The sequence below is a fragment of the Corvus hawaiiensis genome, chromosome 12 (assembly GCF_020740725.1).
Source record: "Corvus hawaiiensis isolate bCorHaw1 chromosome 12, bCorHaw1.pri.cur, whole genome shotgun sequence".
NCBI classification, from domain to species: domain Eukaryota; kingdom Metazoa; phylum Chordata; class Aves; order Passeriformes; family Corvidae; genus Corvus; species Corvus hawaiiensis.
In genome coordinates, this window is record NC_063224.1 from 6562091 (window position 1) to 6580624 (window position 18534).

General features: G+C 55.3%; 2 protein-coding genes across 4 annotated transcripts in view; both read left to right on the forward strand.

Moving 5' to 3' along the window:
- Positions 1–58: 58 nt before the first annotated feature.
- Positions 59–9397, forward strand: ZNF319 (zinc finger protein 319). Of its 3 annotated transcripts, none has more exons than XM_048316760.1 (2): positions 59–275; positions 1740–9397. In XM_048316760.1, exon 2 carries the CDS (start codon positions 2113–2115, stop codon positions 3772–3774), a length of 1662 nt encoding a protein of 553 aa, XP_048172717.1. In that variant the 5' UTR covers positions 59–275; positions 1740–2112; the 3' UTR covers positions 3775–9397. The 3 variants fall into 3 exon arrangements, with proteins under 3 accessions (XP_048172717.1, XP_048172720.1, XP_048172719.1); XM_048316763.1 differs by having other exon boundaries at positions 59–265; XM_048316762.1 differs by lacking the exon at positions 59–275 and adding an exon at positions 287–467.
- A 1170-nt stretch (positions 9398–10567) lies between these two features.
- Positions 10568–18534, forward strand: part of CNGB1 (cyclic nucleotide gated channel subunit beta 1) — a 29556-nt gene continuing 21589 nt past the window's right edge. Inside the window, exons 1-12 of the mRNA XM_048317090.1 lie at positions 10568–10656; positions 12683–12925; positions 13196–13253; positions 13385–13442; positions 13558–13678; positions 13911–13950; positions 14105–14171; positions 14255–14336; positions 14736–14769; positions 15094–15235; positions 15341–15416; positions 15961–15997. Coding sequence (XP_048173047.1) covers positions 12836–12925; positions 13196–13253; positions 13385–13442; positions 13558–13678; positions 13911–13950; positions 14105–14171; positions 14255–14336; positions 14736–14769; positions 15094–15235; positions 15341–15416; positions 15961–15997 — 805 coding nt within the window. The 5' untranslated portion in view covers positions 10568–10656; positions 12683–12835. The remainder of the gene's footprint in view (positions 10657–12682; positions 12926–13195; positions 13254–13384; positions 13443–13557; positions 13679–13910; positions 13951–14104; positions 14172–14254; positions 14337–14735; positions 14770–15093; positions 15236–15340; positions 15417–15960; positions 15998–18534) is intronic.

Consider the following 18534-nt stretch of genomic DNA (forward strand, 5'->3'; position numbering starts at 1 on the left):
GCGGGCCGGGCCTGGCCGCAGGCTGCGGCGGCGGCGGCTGCTGGTGGCCTGCGAGCTCCCCGGCCGCCCCCGCGCCCCGCGCCCCTGAGGCGGCCCGGGCCCGGCGGGAGCGGGCCGGGCCATGCCGAGCAGGCCGCCTCGCCAGTTTGAAAGTACCTCTGCGCTCCCGACCGCGCTCCCTAAATGGTTGTCGCTTCCCACCTCCCACGGAGGGATGAGTTAGGCTGGAAGTGGCGCCGACGCGGGTCCCCGCGCAGAGCCCTCGGTAAGCCAAGGTTGGTATCGCCCTTCCCTGCGACGGGGCACAGTCTTCCCTCCCCTTTAGGCCGAGATGCGTCGCCGGTGGGTTCATCCTGCCACGGTTCGCGGTGTGTGCAGGGGAAGGTGGCGCCTGGGCTGGGCTGAAGTTTGGTGTCCCGCCGAGCTCGGGTGCAGGTACCGTCACTGCGAGCCCTCGCTTCGTCAAGGTGAGCTCTGTAGGAGGAGGACGGCATCCTGCGTGCCGGCGGGGCTGCGGTGGGGCCTTTGGGGGCTTTATTGTCCGAAACTGTGCTGGAGCACCAAATAATGAAGTGTCCCCCACAGGCAGAGGTGGGTCCAGCACTACCTGAGCTGTGGGGCACAATCCAGTCTCAGCTGAGTGCCGGTGGAGGTGGGGATGTTGGGAAGTGGGATCCTCTGGTGCTCTTTATTGCTTATTTTTAGACATAAAAAATGTTCTCGTGGTAGATCAAGGATTCCTTACCCTGGGGGCAGGTGGTTTGACACAGACATGGGATTGCTCTTGTGGGGCTGGGGGCTAGAGGCCTGGGAGTGTTGGTGGCTGCTGCTCACCAGGGCTTGCACCTTTCTTCTCCCTTGAGGTGTGTTGACACTGCTGCTCACTGGTGGGTCTTATTCTTCTCTAAATTAGCACCAGGTTTTACTGGACATCTCTAGAAAGACTGGAACTTTTCAGTGAGCACAAGCCTGGTGATGCTCTGTAGCAAGGCCAGGCAGCAGCTGTGGCATAGGTTGTTTCACTTCCATGTACTTTTATTCCAAGGTTTGGTAGGACGTTCAGCTGAGCCACTGCTTTAACTCTTCTTTTATCTTCACAGAGTGATCCCTGTGGGTTCTGTGTTCTGTCTGAGGATAGGAAAACATTGAGGGCAAATCTTCTCCTGAGCTCTCTGGCTCTTCCAGTCTGCAAGCACTGTCCAGAGAGGGGGAAATGCATTGTATACATCGCTTGGGTAACAGGCTAGATATCTAGGCTGAGAGAGGAGCAGAACTGTTTCACAGAGCTGTTTCAGCTGGGGTGGGATCATGTTAGGATCTGCTCTGACACCTGTAAAATCTAACCCAGTAGCTTCTTGATTGCACGGTGTTTGGTGCATGGCCTGTGCAGAGACCGATGTTCTCAGACAGTGCCCCAGTGGTGCTGGAGATCCAGTGACCCACTCAAGGCTGAGCTGAATGGGCCCTGGGCAGTTGTGCTGCCTCTCATGAGAGAAGAACACCCAAACATGTGCCTGGCTGTGTCCAGGCAGAGCCCATCCCTTTCCAGGCTGAGAACTCCTTGTCCCAGGCCCTTTGCACAGCAGCAAGTGGGGCTTCAGTTCTGGTTAGCTCCCCCACACTGGCTTCCTGGTAGGAGGGATGCAGGAGAGTTTTCAAAGAGAGCCATGGGTCATGGCTGATAGAGAATTGCCTGTGTTTCTTCTAAGACCTGACATGAGCTGTTTTCTTTCTTGCAGAGAGAGCTGCTCCCTGGGTTGCTTCCTGCACCCTTCCCAAGTGTGAGCACATCGCAGCCAGCACGGAGAAGGGCCTCCTCTTGTCTCCAAGGCACTTGCCTCTGCCTCCTGTTCTTTTGTCCAAAAGAAGGAAAAGCCAGACCAAATCAGTCCATAAAGAACTTGTGCTGATCTAAGGAAGAGGCTCTGGAGTCTCTGTCACCTCTTTTCTTCCCAGGATCCTGGCTGTGGGCTGGATTTTCTGTCCTCAGCTTCAGGGGATCAGTTACAGGGAATCAGGATCTCAGAATCTTTTGGTTTTGCTTTTACTTGAACCCTTTCAACTGGGAAGCTGAAGCTATCACTGCTAAAATCCCATTTTTTTTTCCCAAGCATGTCAGAAAGCTGGCAGCAGCAACAGCAGCAACCACAGCAGCCGCCGCCACCGCAGCAGCACCACGCTGGGGCAGCCGCCCTCCCAGAGCACTCCATCCCTCCCAGCACTGCTGACAACCCCTTGGGCTGTGCTGTCTACGGCATCCTGCTCCAGCCGGACCCCGGACTGCAGCACCACCAGCACACCCCCATCCAGGCTGGAGAGCCATCCCACAAATGTGGGGTGTGTGGCCATGACCTCGCTCACCTCTCCAACCCCCATGAGCACCAGTGCTTGCCAGGCCATGACCGCTCTTTCCAGTGTACCCAGTGCCTGAAGATCTTCCACCAGGCCACTGACCTTCTTGAACATCAGTGTATCCAGGTGGAGCAGAAGCCCTTTGTGTGTGGGGTTTGCAAGATGGGCTTCTCCCTCCTGACCTCACTGGCGCAGCATCACAATGTCCACAACGGCAATGCCATGAAGTGCTCTATCTGTGAGAAGACCTACAAGCCTCCCGAGGTAGAGCATTCACAGGCTCTCGACCCCTCAGAGAAGCCCTACAGCTGCTCCATCTGTCAGAAAACCTTCAAGCACCTCTCGGAGCTGTCCCGGCATGAGCGCATCCACACAGGTGAGAAGCCGTACAAGTGCACGCTGTGTGACAAGAGCTTCAGCCAGTCCTCCCACCTGGTGCACCACAAACGGACGCACAGCTCGGAGCGGCCCTACAAGTGCACGGTGTGCGAGAAGACCTTCAAGCACCGCTCCCACCTGGTGCGCCACATGTACGCGCATTCCGGGGAGCACCTCTTCAAGTGCAACGTCTGCGAGCTGCACTTCAAGGAGTCCTCGGAGCTGCTGCAGCACCCCTGCACGCCCAGCGGGGAGCGGCCCTTCCGCTGTGGGGAGTGCCAGAAGGCCTTCAAGCGTCCCTCGGACCTGCGGCAGCATGAGCGCACGCACAGCGAGGAGCGGCCCTTCAAGTGCGACCTCTGCCAGATGAGCTTCAAGCAGCAGTACGCGCTCATGCGCCACCGCCGCACGCACAAGGCCGAGGAGCGCTTCAAGTGCAACCTGTGTGAGAAGGGCTTTGTGCAGCCCTCGCACTTGGTGTACCACCAGCACGTGCACGGCATAGAGAACCTCTTCAAGTGCAACGTGTGCCAGAAAGGCTTCAGCCAGTCCTCAGAACTGCTGCGGCACAAGTGCGTGCAGAACGCGGAGCGGCCCTTCAAGTGCGCGGTGTGCAACAAGTCCTACAAGCGGGCCTCGGCTCTGCAGAAGCACCAGCTGGCCCACTGCGCTGAGAAGCCACTCAAGTGCACGCTCTGCGAGAGACGTTTCTTCTCCTCCTCGGAGTTCGTGCAGCACCGCTGCGACCCGGCCCGTGAGAAGCCCCTCAAGTGCCCCGACTGTGAAAAGCGGTTCAAGTACGCTTCGGACCTGCAGCGCCACCGGCGCGTGCACACGGGCGAGAAGCCCTACAAGTGCTCCTCCTGCGAGAAGGCCTTCAAGCAGCGTGAGCACCTCAACAAGCACCACAGCGTGCATGCCCGGGAGCAGCAGTATAAGTGCATGTGGTGCGGGGAACGGTTCCTGGACTTGGGCCTGCTGCAGGAGCACAGCGTCCAGCACACGGCCGAGGGTGCCTACCAGGTGGCTGCCTGCTTGCCATGAGCCTCCCGCCCCATGGTGGTTTTCAGCTTGCATGGGACGCTCCTGAGCCTTGGCCTCCCCTTCCCTCTCCTCGGTTGTAGGCAACCTCCAGGGAGTGTGGGGGAAAGGGGAGGTACGGTGTATGGGCAGGTAAACTTTCCTCTGGCCTCAGTGGTTGATATGCCACCTGTATCAAAGTAGCAACAGACGACATGAACATCTCAAAGGGGTGGAAAGGAAAGGAGGGAGGTGGAGAGAGGAAACTATGGCTGTAGATGCCTGGTGTTCCCTGGACTGTAGTTCATGCTGTACCTGCAGTTCCAGTCCTGGGAGCTCAGCTGCCCGTTGCAGGCACCAGCTCTTTGTGTCCAGCCGTTTTCCCCTGCCCTGCCTGGCAGGGTTGGTGGGGAGGGCTGGGTGACTCTCCTCCTGGAGAGGGCTTAGGAGCAAGGCAGAGCCAGCCCTCCCTTCTCCCAGGGTGTGCTGCTTGGCATGGAGGTTTCTGCTGCTGGGGTCTACCAACTTGGTCCAAGCTCAGTTGAGGGCACCATTTCAGATCATTAGTGTTGATTAACTGCCCCAACCTCCCCTGCTCTCCCTTCTTCTAGAGTGTTGAAAGGGAAAAGCCATGGGGCTGCACAGCTCCAAAAAGCACTTTGGCATTGCTGCTTTTGCAGTCGCTGGCTGTCACACTCTGCAAGGATTTTGAGTGAGCCTGCCCGCCCACTGTCCCTGCCAGCTGCATAGGGAACTGTAGGAAGCACTGTGCTGCTACCAGAAAGCATGGCAAGAAGCACTGGGACAGTCTGCCCAGGAGGAGGTCGTGGATTCTCCCTCTCTGGAGACATTCAAGACCCACCTGGACATACTTCTGTGTAGCCTGCTTTAGGTGAATCTGACTTAGCAGGGAGGTTGGACTAGATGATCTCCAAAGGTCCTTCCAACCCTAACAATTCCATAATTCTGTGACAGCATTCATACCCTGCTCCTGGCCAAGAGCTTGGCATTCAAGAGCTGCTTCCCAAGGGACCTAGCCCTCCTGCTGAGCCTTGCCTCCAGTCCCCAACCCCTCGAGTACCCCTTGGGCTGTTAGTAGTACCTCCAGCAGGGTCAGGCAAAGGGCTGCCACAGCTCCAACACTAACAGGTGAGATGAACACTACAATAACCTACAACAGCAGAGGTGTTGCCATGGCCAGCAGTAATCCATGGCACATGCCAGGGGCTTGGTGTCTGATTTGCTGGACGAACCAGAGCAAGCCAGGAGAATCCTTTCTGGACTGCAGGCTCGGCTCCATGGGGAGGGCAAGGTTAGCAGTGGCTAAAGGAGAAGTCTATTTTTCCCCCTCTTGCAGGAGTCCTGTTTTACCCCTTTGCCCTTTCTTTACCTCGTCTGTATTTTTCAGGTTTTGCACACTTCTTGTAAACATCACTTAAAAATAAATCTCCCCTAGCAAGGTTGATGCAGCCTCAGGTGTTTTCCTCTGCAGGAATTTGCTGGCTTCTCATGTCCAAGAGATCCATTACATGTCAGTTAGATGCCTTGAAGGTTGAAGATGTGCTTACTAGGTTTCTCCCCAGCCTTCCCCTCTCCATCTTTGGAGATAATAAGATGTTAAGTATCCATCTGTGGAGATGTTCAATCCCTGATTGGATGTGGTCGTGGACAACCTGGTGTAGCTGACCCTGTGCAAGCAAGAAGTTGGACCTGATGGTCTTCAGAGGTCCCTGCCAGCCTCAGCTCTTCTGTGGTGTTGGCTGGTGGTCTTGTGAGGTTGTAGTGAGCCTCAAGTAGTGAACAGCAGCCAGTAAGTTGCCCATGTGCTGCACAAGTGATTAGGACAAGGTTAATAACTGTTGTCCATGGCAAGTGTAGACAGATTAACCTTGCAGAGGGTTGGACTGGGCCTGCATCTCTGGTGGGGAGCACCTGTCGGAAAGGTGGAGAAAGGCTTTAGTTTTCCATTTCCAGCATGGTGAGGGGGAACAGAGCGTATTTTCAGGGGCTGGGACGGTGCAGTGGCAGGTTAGACCCTGGGGCTGAGTCTTCTTCATGTGCAACTTTAAGGAGATTAAAACAGACTGTGCTCTCTGCTGCCCAAGGAAGAGGGACCCATGATGGTTATCTTACTTTGTGCTGCCTCAAAGATGTAGAACTTCCTACCAAGTTTTCCATCTGTGTTTCTTTTTCCTCTTTTTTTGTTTTACCTTTTTTTTAAAAGCAGTTTGTTAAAATTCATTAAAAATACTGTATAGTTTAACTTGATGTCATACTGGATCTTTAAAAAAAAAAAAAGATGTGGTAACTTGGATTTTTAAAGAGCTCTTTAGTTCTAGGTAGCTGGTTTTTGCTGTTTAGTATGTAGTAAGTTCAGTGTATGCTTTACTGTAGGAGTAAAAGAGAGTCCAAACCAAGGAAGGCTAATCCTGTCTTTACAGAAGGGCTTGGTGGTGATGGAGGCTGAGAGTGTGGGACCAGATGAGGACTGTGGCACCCACCTGAATCCTTGCTTTGCTCCTGCCTTGGGCCATGGTTCACTCTGCTCTTGCCCAGCACAGCTGCCAGAGGTTCAGTGGTTGCCCTGAGCACTTGAGCACAGTGCTGGAAGCCAGGATCAGTGCCCAGGGCTTGGAGCTTGCAGAGAGGCTCATCTTCAGTAGGAGGAAGGTGTGAGATGGAGGCGGCTGCAGCCTCCATGGGTTTTTGTGGCTCTGCTGTTTCTTTCTGGGGCAGCTGCTGGCTAGAGGAGGGTTTGGAGAAATCATTAACTGGCTGTGCCCTGCTCTCTTCCCTCCCCAGGAGCCCGGTGGGCTGCTCGGGTGACCACCTGGTGCTTGGGGCAGAGGAGGATGGTGGTGAGCCCCAGACACAGCTCCACACTATGCGGTGGCCACGGAGCTGCCAGATTCTGTCCCCTTGGTATAGCTGGACATAAGGACTGTTGGGGGGTGTTTCTCTTGTGCTGAGCAGCTGGGCAAGCCCTGGATATCCCAGTGAGGAGCTGTGGCTCTGCCTAGGGTGTGGCAACAGCCAAACAGTGCCCGGGGCAGAGAGTCTTGTCAGGGCTGTGTGCATGGGGCCCCATGCCAGGGAGAGAGGGGATGCTGTGTAGAGCTGGGGGTGGATGAGCCCAGGTCCAGGTCAGCTGGTGCCTGTGAATAGGTGCCTCCAGGTTCAAAAGCATCATGCTGCAGGATTAGAGCATCATTATTAGGACTGGCCATGAGTCCATGATGACTCGGTCTCTTGTTTCATTTGCTGCCCTGCAACCGCCCAAATCCTATAGAAGCCCAATGGAGAACATGCAGCTGGAGCTTGGGGATGGAGGACCTGTGCAGGGTGGGCCACTGAGAGCGTTTGGTATATTTTTATAGGAGCATTTTCTAGTTGGAAGCAGCAGTGTTGCCTACAGGGGGTAGGGGAAGCAGGTCCATCTCTGTTGCTGTGCCTTTGGGTCGTGTTTTTTCCAGTGAGGTGAGAGGTGATGGAAGTAGCAGTAAGCATGTGTCAGGAGTGCTGTGCTCTGTGGGGAGACAGGGGCTGGCCTGGGACTGATGTCCCTGGAGCATCACACTGCAGAGCTCTCTGCTGACTGCTGGTGTTTCCTTTTCAAACCAAAGAGCAGTTGGGGCCAAAGGCCTTTGGGGAGTAAACCATGTTTCTACTCTGTACCTGTTGCACTTCGCTTCTGGTGTTTATTTCAAGCAACTTTCATGCTCCTGCCTCTGCTTGGCCTCTTGCATCCCTCACTGCCCTGCAGCACCTAAGAGAGTTGCTGTGCTGGAGCTGGTGTGCCATCAGCCCCGTAGCAAGTGCTCGTGCCAGTTCAAGACCTAGTTGCCAGACCACCTGGGGATGCTGTGTGGGGCTGGGTAGTGGGTGGTCCCTCCCGAGGGGTGGTTCTCTTTGACAGGCAGTCTGAGCATAGGGTGCTACTGGGGAGGCAGCAGGGAGAGTTGGGTTGGGCAGAGGTTGTGTGGGTGTTGTCCAGGACGTAAATCCTGCTCTCTAGGGCTCTTCCTCTGGCTTCCTGGGTCCAGGAAAGGGTAGTCTGTAACCTGGGCTTTTACTGACCTTCACTTCCCCTTAGCCTACCTACAGGATGCCTCTAGCTGTCTCAGCCCCTTCCCTTCCACAGCTTATACTTTTAAAAGACATTCTCAGCTTCTTTTCTCTTTGTTCAGTTCTTTATTTGTAAGCAGTGGTTTGTTTTTCATTACATTTTCTTCCCCTTTTCCATACTGATTGTGAAGTCTCTTCCTTCGTTCCCGCCTCCCTACGCTCCCCCAGCCCCAAATTCCTTTCCCAGGCTGAGGTAGGATCCAGGTGATACCAAACCACTGATGGTGAGATCAGGTGTTTAGGACCTGAATCTTGCTGGAATCCAGTGGGTGCTTCTGGTCCTTCCCCACAAGAGGCCATCCACTTCACTGGGCATGGGTGATGCCTGTGGCCTGGCAGCTTGGCTCGGCCAGATCCTGCCCATGCTCTGGCAAGCGAGTCCAAGCCAGGACCAAGGGCCAGAACAGAGCTGTAGGAAATGGGGACTGGGGTGGGAGCAGCCATTTGCATGGTGGGTCCCTTTGTCACGTCTCCAAGGCTGGGGATTAAGTCAATGAAGGACTGTCAGACATTCCTGGGGAGATGTCGTGGCTCTGGGGTGGGCTCAGACGGCGCAGTTAGTTCCCCTGGGAGTGCCTGTGGAGCAGCTGTGTACATCAAGCAGGTGACTGAGCTGAGTTAGCTGTGGCAGGGACACCCCTGGGACCATGGGTATGCCCAGGTGGCCCAGCCAGCTCTCCAGTGAGCAGATGCCATCTCTGCAATCTGGGTGGGAGGATGTGCATGCTCTGGTCTTGGGGCTCATGTGCTGGACTGGGCGACAAAGGGGAAAGCATCCTCTGACAGAGTTTTGGGACCATCTCTGGGTGCTCAAGCCTGCCCTTGCAGGGAGGAGAGGAGGGAGTAGAACACTTTCTGCACTTCCTTGGGTATTTACCATCAAGTCCAGGCTGCAGCTGAAGCCTGGCCATTAAAAAATAGACAAAACCCTCTTGTTGCACTTCAGAGTTTGACTCTTTCTCCATTGGGTGGCAAGTTCACCTGTGGGAAGGTTCCTGTGCATGCAGGTGAAATGCTGAGGTTCAATAAGGGCAGGCCAGTGAGGGTTGGGGCTGGCAGCTCCTCCTGGGCCCGGTGAGCACCCATCTTCTCCCCAGCTGCCCGGCTTCCTCCGCACCATCTCATGGCAGCTGCCTCTGACACTTCCTGGGTGTGAAGATGCTGCTCTCACAGAGTGCCTGGGATGCTCAGTGGGGAGAGCAGGACCCCAGGTGGGAGCTGGACCATGGGCTTGTCTCTGAGTGCCTCCAAGCCGTGGATCTGAGGGACTTCATGGTCAGTGAGGTTCTTGGGCTCCTCCCCAACCCATGGTCATGACTCCGGTAGAGTTCCCAGGGCTGTTGGAAGTTGCGGCCAAGGTTGCTGGGGTTTGTGTGGCTTGCAGTGCCTTTAACACTGCTCTCCGTGTGTTTCTAAGATGATACTCCATGTATGTGTGTATATATATTGTAATAACACATCCCGCTCTTCTGTGTGAGTGTCAAATGTTTTTGCTTTACTAATAAATTTATAGTTATTTATACCTTCCTGTGGGTGTGTAAGATTTCTGGAGCGGAGGCCATGTGCCAAGCGCTGCCTCCTCATATGTCTTTGTGCTCTGTCTGGCTCTGCTTGGGGGTTTTTTTCATGTTTTCTTTCTTTCTTTCCCCTGAACTTTCTTGAAGTAGAATTAATGGTTCACCTTCCTCGTAACCAGAAGATGCAGGGTATCAGCAGGCTCCCAGGGGCCAAAAGCAAACACAAGCAGAGTCTGCAGCATGGTTTTTGCCCCTTGCTACGGTTGGAATGATCCCTCCCCAGGGCAAAGCTCTTCCCTGGGAGCTTCAGGACAGGAGCAGGCAGGAGTCTCTTCCTGCCAGAAAGGAACAGCTGTTCAGGGGGGCAGAAGCTGATGTATGTTGTGCTCTGGGGATCCCAGCCCCACATACAACTGTTCAGGCTTTTCCAGAGGGTTTGTGTTCCATCCCCCCACCTGTGATGGCAAGAGAGGAGTGTGTTAGAGAGGTGCTGGGAGCGGGCAGGATGGGTACTTGTTGCCCACCAGGATGGAGACACTCATGGAGCCAGGGAAGGAGGAACTGGGTCAGGGAGCTCCAGCACTGCTCCAGGGAGCTCTGGATTTATGGAAACAGGCTGGACACAAAGCAGAGAAGCCATGCTGGTACCAGGGTTCCAGGATGTCACTGCAGCCAAGATTAGGGGCAGTGGGAAAGGCTGGCAGTCGTGCAGGGCTGGAGGTAAACGGATTGCAAAGCAGCAATTGGCAGGCTCAGCAAGGGGAGGCTTAGCTCAACCCAGCACAGATTTGCTCTCGTTGCTCTGAAGCTGGGGCAGAGCTGTGGGTGGAGCACCCTTGGCACATCACCCTCAGCACGTCACCTTGTGTCACCCCACGGGGTTTGAGCAGCTCCACTGCTGCTGCTCTGCACATCCCTGCACCCACCTGCATATGGGTGAGACGACTGCCTTCCCCACAGCACTGCCGGTGAGTGCCTGGGGTAGCTTTGGTGGCTCCACGGATTTTGAGGGTGCTCAAGCTTGCTTGATTGCGGGATTTTCTTTGCAGCACCCTGCACCGAAACCAGGCTGGCTGCTGGGAGCCTGGGTACTCGGGACAGCTGAGTGCCAGTAATCCCATTTGCAGGCAGCGCAGGGCTAATCCTCGCAGAGCCCTGAGCGGATTGAGGTGGGTTTGGGGGAGTCAGTGACGAGCTGCAGTGGCCAAGGGAGCCCACGCATCCAAGGGGTGGCTTCCCAGGGAGGCAGTGGTGAGCCTAGGGGGTAAGTGGCAGCACTGGAGGTGAGGGACGTGGCTGGGATTTAGCAGGGCCACCTCTGCACATCACAGGGGGGTTTGGTGCTCGGAAACAGAGCCGGAGGATGAGCTGTGCCGGTCCGTGGGGAGCAGTGCTGTGAGGGCTGGGTAACGTGGAGGGTTTGATCAGCTGCTGAGGGGGAAAGAAAGACCATGGTGCTCCCTGCTCCAAATGAGGCTGTGGGTCTGTGCCCTTCTTGCTCTTAGAAATGAGACTAAGGCCCTTTGCTGGCTGGCAAAAGGAACTGCCACAACAGGTGGTGGCACTGCTGGATGCCTGCAATGCAGCAGGATGCATGAGACTGCCAACTCTTTCATGCCTTTGCAGGCAAATCCTGGCTACTTACTCCTATTTCTTTCAGCAGCTAATTTTGTGGGGACCCACAAATGTTTCTGCCCAGTTCTTGTTCAGATTTGGCAGGGGAATGGCTTCTGCCCTCCACTTTCCTTCCCAGATCGAGGACAGGCGTATGCTCCAGCCTTTTACAGCTGCACAAGCTCATGTCGAGGGAGGAGGAGCCCTTGACTGACAAGGGGGGCTCGCTGCAGCCCCACGGGGCTTTCTCTGGGGTTGTTTGGGCTCAGTTGTCTGTGAACCCTCGGCTTCTTCGGGACCTGTGAAGTGCCAAAGCATGGGTGGAAATGCCTCTGCTGCACAGTACTGCCAGCTTTTCCTTGCTGTTCCCAGGGCGTTCACAGCTCCTTAATCCCTTACATCCAGTGAGAGACAAAAGGTAATTTAATCGGTTTCTGGTTTTCAGGCTTCTTGGGAGGTGTTTTACAGCCACACCATCCAGCTTTGGGGTGTGAGGGTCTCTGGGAGAGCTGACCCTGCCCGTGGTGTGCTGGGGGCTGAAAGTGCTGCATGGAGCGATGCTTTGGCTGCATCCAAACCTGGCTCCTGGCCTTGCCGAGGTGCAGGCAAGCAAAGGGCTGAGGACACTCATCACCTTTCCTGCAAACCCCAGCCTGTTTAGATTTAAGGAGCCAGGCTTTGGAGAGCCCCCAGTGAGCCATCTCAAGGGAACTGAAAATGTCCTGCATCCCTGAAAGCTGCATGAGGGGTTAATTCAAAGAGTCCAGTGCTGAGCAGCTTCCAGCCTCTACCTGCTGCATGTGGGACTGGGATCATGTGTGTAACTGGGACTAAACTCCTGTGCAGTCTCCTGGCCGGGCTGGAAGGAGCTCAGGGATTTGCTTTCTTTTGCCCTTCGCAGGTGTCACCTGGGGGCTGTCTGAGGTGCTCCTGAGCCCTTCATTGAGCAGAGTGGGTTATCTTTAGAGGGGCGTTTTGGGCAGAGCGCAGCTCTTTGGAGGGGCAACAGCAGGAGACACCCCCAGTTTGAGCTGGATGAGAGCCCCCAGACTTTTGTCTGGTACCTAAGAATGGGAATGTGCAGCATCATTTGGCTCACTGCTGGTGTATCCCAGCCTGGAGATGCTTCACGAAGGGAAGGAAAGGACCCAAAAAGACCAAGCAGCCAGAGCTTTGGACAGCTGAATCCCTGCCCTGCAACATCTTACTTTCACCTACCCTATCAACATCACAGCAGCTGGTGCTGGCTGCCTTTGCTGCCCTTGCTAGAGCCCCCAGCAGGTACCTGCCCCAGCAGCCACCACCTGGGGTGTGGCTGAAAAGCAGTGGAACAGAGTTGTTTCATAGGGGTAGAAAGAGGGGATATGTGTGTTGGGACACGAACTTCCTCATAAAAAAATCTGTTCAAATTACTGTTCAATTTCCCTCAAATGAAAAATGATGGGGAGAGTAGAGGACTCTGAGCAGACCATCACAACTTCTGTGATCTGTCTGCAATGGCTTCCTAGTCCGGACAGGTTGTGAAAATAAAACACCTAAATGAGGAGCTACCCTTAGGAAAAGCAAGTTTAACTGTACGCTTCAAACAGAGAGTGCTTGCTCACAATCGCAGTGAGGGATGAGGAGTTGAGCTGGGTTTGGTCTGGCTGTGCTGCAGTGCCATGTTTCCCAAGCAGGACGTGGAAACGGAGGGACACCAAGGACCTTTTTGGGCTGCTCTGGAGACAGCGTGAGCAGCTGGTGCAGCCAGTGTTCCCTGGGCAGTGTGCACCCCTGCTGCTGGCCTCTTGCCAGCTGGAGACCCCTCGGCACTGCCCGCAGCCAGCGGGATGATGGGCTGGATCGACCGGGTGGTTCCCCAGCCCCCGGCGCCCCATGTGACAGAGGAGACCCCTGTGCAGGAGCCAGAGCCAGTTAAGGTGAGCAGGGATCCACTTTGGGGGGTAATGGGGACACCATGAGCATGATGAGAGATGCCTGGTGCCTCTGCATCCATCCCCAGCACTGCAGCACCCAGGGGTGCTCCACAGCATCCCCAGGAGGGATGGGGGCCAGGATGTATTCCTACTCGGAGCTGCTGGCAAGCAGCAGGAAAGGATGGGGAGTCCCTGGAGTTTGCAACTAGCTTCTAACAGGGACAGTGTCCTCTGTGCCTCGCTCTCTGACACCTTTTGCCTTTTGCCCTGAAGGCACCAACAGGAAAGGCCAGCGGCCCCACGGATGCTGCTGACCAGGCACTCACTGAGGGTAAGCCCCACACTGGCTCAGGCTGCACATCAGTGCTCCTGTACCCGCCTGTCCCACTCCTGCCTGGCGTCCTGGGGGCTGCCAGAGTGGTGATAGGAGCTTGCCTTTTTTCTTCCCTGCTGCCATTGAAGAAACGGAAAAGAAGGTGGTGTTTGTGGTCTCTGAGGACTCAAGTTCTGTGTTTGAGAGGTATGGCTCCTGCACCCTTCAGCGTGCAACATGATTTGCTTGGGATTTTGCTTTTTGATGGGGGCTGGATGCCTTGGATGGCATTCCCAGCCTGACTCACACCCTTCCCTGGCAGTGTGGGGAGTAGTGTGCTCTCCTGGCTCTCCTATGGGCTGGAGAAGGTGATTCCCCAGCCAGCTCCAGGGCTGCAGGCACTTGGGAAGAGCTTCGAGACAAGCATCGACATTGCTGATGAGGTAGGAGACAGATCTGGGCAATGGTTTGGTATTTGAGCTTCTATCTCTTTTTACCTTTTCTTCTTTTTTCCTTCTTATCACTCTCCCAGTGCTAACTGGGAGCACTAAACCTTCCCTGCATGGGTTTCTGTCTTCATCCATCCCTGGGGAAAGAGCAGGTTTCCCTCCCCACTCAGTGGGATGATCCCCCTCTTGGCTGTCGGATTTTCAGACAGTTTGTTTGGCTTTACAGACAGAGGTCCAGGTCCTTGGGGATGAGGACAACAGTCTGGGTAAGGAGAGCTGGGAGTTTGTAGTTTGCAGCATCCTGGGACTCCCACATCCCACCTCCCTGATGGGTGATGCCGGCACTCTTGTCCCCTTGTGCTGGCCTGAAGCTCCCAGCAGTGCAGATTCCCCGTGGCCACAGCAGTGCTCTCCTTGCAGAGATAACCCCCTTCGATCCCGAGGAGGACGTGTCTGAGGACGAAGCGGAGGCCGACGCGGAGGAGTGGTGGGTGCCCAGAGAGGCTGGGGGGATGCGGGAGGACAGGAGAGCGCAGGATGAGCTTCCCGAGCGCGGCGCTCTCCCCGCAGGGCAGGAAAGCGGGTGCTCAACTGGCTGTCACAGGGCTTCGAGAGGATTGTGCCGCAGCCTGAGGGGATGAAAAAGCCGGAGGTGAGCACTGCCCAGCTCGGGAAGACTGGGAGGCTACCGGGTAGAGAGGAGAGTGGAGCCAGCTCCTTGCCTTCATCCTCCCGCACACCCGAGCTGGGACCGTGGGGAGGAAAAGGGAATTCAGCAGAGCAAACAGAGATCTCTGGGTGCCGTCCCGGTGTTCCTCAACCTGGCTGCATGCAGGGAGGACCCTTCATTTGGGACAGACCCACTGGTGTCAGCAACGCTGGGGTCTGGGTTTAGTGGTTGTTGTCAGGGAAATGGGGCTGAGACCACAGCGGGGGATGTGTGGGGCTGAGCATGTGGGTCCTCTTGCGCTGGGGGACACGTCCACCCGGGGTGTCCTGAGGCCGCAGGCAGTGCTTTGCCACGTCCACCCGTCCCTCTGTCCCTCTGCAGACCGAGCCGAAGAAGAGCGAAGGCGCGGTGGAAGGTGAGCGATCCGATCCCCCTCCCTGGGTGCCTCCGAGAGCCCGGCTGCGGGCAGGCACCGCTGCTGGCACTGCCCCTCGTCTCCATGCCCGGGGCTCCCACTGTGCTGGCAGGGGTGGGAACACGGGTCCCGCCATCACGGCACCGCCCCTACACCACTTCTGTCCCCAAACTGCCCGCGTCCTCGTCTCCGCCTGGGTCCACAGGGAAGAGGCTGCCAGGGAAGCCCCCGAGGCCTGTCCCCTTCCTGGCTTACTCCTCTTCCCAACAACTTATGTCTGCTGCATTGCCTATCCTCCTTCTTCTTTCGAATAAACCTGAGCAGGCACAAAAGAGACTAAAACCCAGGCAAAGTCAAAATCCAGCACTTCAGCCGGACAGAGCACCCCAGCGGCAGCAGCAGCCAAGGGGCAGCCGGGGCCAGTGACCGCCCTCAGCCCTCAGTCCGTGGCTGTGGACAGCGGCAGGTAACCACAGTGGCACCTTCTGCCGGGCTCCGGTGGCCAGAGGGACGGCTGATGTGGGAGCAAACGCTCTGGCTGCCAGGTCTAACAGTGGTGTCTTGCCTCCAGGATGTTCACCTGGTTTGTCCAGGGGCTGGAGAAGGTGATGCCACAGCCGGTGACCAGGGAGGCGCGGGACACACAGGTATGCTGTCTGATCGATAGGGAAAGAGCACGGGAACACCACATCCCTGGTAAGCAGGGCGTCCCCTGCTGTGCAGATGACCCTAGACCAGTGCTGGGACCTGCTGTGGTTTGGGCTGTCACCAAGTTCCATAGAGAGAACAATTCCCCATGACCTGCTTAGCTGATGAAAGCCAGTATTTGGCTTCTAAGCAGCAAGAGATCCCATAGCATGTGCTTTTTTTACTGTTTCCTTTCCTCTCTGTGCAGCACTGGGTGCTGTCCATGCCCTGGCATCTCACCCAGAGGTGGTCCCAGCTCTAAGGAGAAGCTTTACAAAGCTCTCCTTTCCTTCCCTGACCCCCAGGCAAACTCACTTATGTGCTCCTGCCCTGTACCATTGAGTGTGGGGATGCTTGTGCCCATGGCCAAGCCATCCACCTTGCCACAAGAATGGGATATTTAGGGTAAAAGGGCCACCTTTACTGAAAATGGGGCATTGAGGGTAAAAATTAAGGTTTACTGAAAACAGGTGATGTCTCATGGTTCCCTTCTCCTCTTGACAGGGAGTGGCCACAGCAACCTCAAGTCCTGTGGAACAAAGTAAGTGATGGCTCCATCTTGTCATGATGGTTTGACTGCCAAGCCTGTCAGGAAGGTTATTGGGAAGAGGGGTCACTGGCAACTTTTATCCCCTGGTCTGCCCTGGGTGCCAGCTCAGGAGCCCCTGGAATCCCCGAGGGAAGGTATGGGAAGTTGTTGACACTTGAGAAGAGGCAGCTGTCGTGGAGTTGTGGTGTGGGCTTGGTAGAACTCAGGCTGAGGGAGTCTGCAAGTGCAGCATCTCACATCCTCAGGCCCCAGGTTTTGAAGTTAGTGCTGATATCAAGGTCTGTCCAGAGCTGTGCTGGAACTGGAGGGATTTGGTCAAAGAATTACAAGGGAATTCAAACCTGCTGCTTTCTTTCCCTCCTTGGCTGTTAGCCAAGCCTAGCATGAGATGTCTAGGAAGGTACTCCAGGAAAACAAAATGCTGGGATTAGATGTCTTAGAATGGAGTCTGCATGGCTGTGGGGAAACCTGCAGGGTTCACACTGCTGCTTGCCTGTGGAGGGGATCAAGCACCAGCTCTGCAGGCAGAGGGGCTTGGCTCCCCACACCAACCACTTTGAGGGATGCTGGACAAAGCTGCCTCTGTGGATGGTCTGGGCAAGGTTACACTGTGCAAGTGCTGTCCCTTGAAAGGAGTGGCTCGTTGGGCTGTGGGAGCTACTGACGGGAGCAGGGACCTGCTGAGGCACACGGAAAATGCACACCCCCAGGGATATGCTGGGAAGTTGCTCCCGCCAGGCCAGCAGCCCCTTGGCAGAACCTCAGAGAGGGAAATCCTGAGGGAAGGCTTTTCTCCACGTGTTTGTACAAACTGGAGGTGTGTGTGCTGCCGTGGACCTCAGAAAGAGGCAAAGCCAGGGATGCCACTGCGTGGGCTGGGTGGGCACAGCCTTGGTGCCCAGATGGCTTTGGTGCCTCGAGGCATCTCCAGGTCACTTAACCTGCCCAAAGAAGTCGAGCAAGAGATCTGCCCTGGCACCAAACTGCCAGCACGCTCATTAATGTTTTCCTTCTCCTTTTGTTTCAGGGGGCAAAGGGGCTTAGCGCCTCTGAAACAAATGGAAAATGAAGACCGTGGCAAACCAGCCCTTCCCACACCCAAATGAGACCAAACTGAGGAGAAAGCGCAGCTGGGGAGGAAAAGCAAAGGGGAACCTGCAAATGGTCTCTAGCTCCTTCCCAGCCGGGGCAGTGGGGACCCAAGGCTGGCACAGGGACCCAGTCCCAGGGCTGTCCCACTTGGCTCCCTCTTTGCTCTGGGAATTGTAGCTATTGGTTTTGCAGGATGATATCTATGAGATGGGAGCTATAATTTATAGCATGGTGGAAAAGCATCACTCAGGACACCTCAGTGGCAGAAAGCCTCTTGCTACAGTCTCCCAGCACTCCTGGCCCCCCACAACATCTGAATATTCATCCCAAGACCCCCAGCTGAAATCTCCAGGCTTCTTTGAATCAACTTCTGCCTCTGAGGTTTAATGTTATAAACCTCTTGTCAGCTCCTTGTTGCTTTTCTTCCATAACTGAGTGTTTCCTCCCAACAAGTGGAAAGGGCTCTGATTTGCAGCAGCAAATCAGGTGGGTGAGGTTAATCTCTAGGTGAATAGGTAGGACTTACTGGTTAAAAATATTTGCCCGGGCTCTTCTCAGAGAACTTACCCAAACTTTCCTTACCCCCAACTACAGCTGCTCCCTTCTAAAGCTCATATCTCCATGGTTGCAGCACTAACTGCAGCAGCAGGAATGTCCCAGCAGGGAAGGGATTCCAGGGGCTGTCTCCAGCCCAGAGGTGTGCAGGCAGCTGTGGCCAGTGCAGACACACTGGACTCAGGGGGGTGAGAGCCCCTACACCCCAGGTTTTGGGTACAGACCTTGGAATAGTAGACTGGTTTGGGTTGTGAGGGACATTTTGAAGATGACACTTTGAAGATGATCTGGTCCAACCTCTCTGCCATGGGCAGGGACACCTTCCATCAGACGAGGTTTCTCCAGGCCCCATCCAACCTGGCCTTGAACACTTCCAGGGATGGGGCAGCCACAGTACACTATTTCTTCCTTGTGTCCAAAATGAATGTCCCCTCTTTCAGTTTACAACTGTTGCCTCTTGTCCTTACAGACTTTGGTAAAAAGTCTTTTTCCATATTTTCTATAAGCCCTTGATGTATTGCCAGGCCAGGTTAAGATCTCCCACTGTCACATCTCTTTAGGACCATCCAGGCATCTGTAACAATGAGTTGTGAGCCAAGAGACCTCCCTGAGATCCATCCCCTGTGTTTATAATGAATCTTGCTTGTACCAGGACATGGTTTTAGTATTCACCTCATTTTCATATCATGTATCAAAAAGTCATGGTGTGTTTTAAAAGCCGTCTCCCTGATTGCTGTCCCATGTTTTAATTAACGGAGATCCAGAGGGAATGGGCTAAAGGCATTGTGGACACCATGGGGTGGGTAAATAAGCCACAGATATGACACTGCATGGGTTTCCTGCCTTTCTGTAGTTCAGTTTGCACGTTTCCTATTAGCTTT

Coding starts and splice junctions, on each gene's coding strand:
- ZNF319 (XM_048316760.1), top strand. CDS start 2,113: ATGTCAGAAAGCTGGCAGCAGCAACAGCAGCAACCACAGCAGCCGCCG.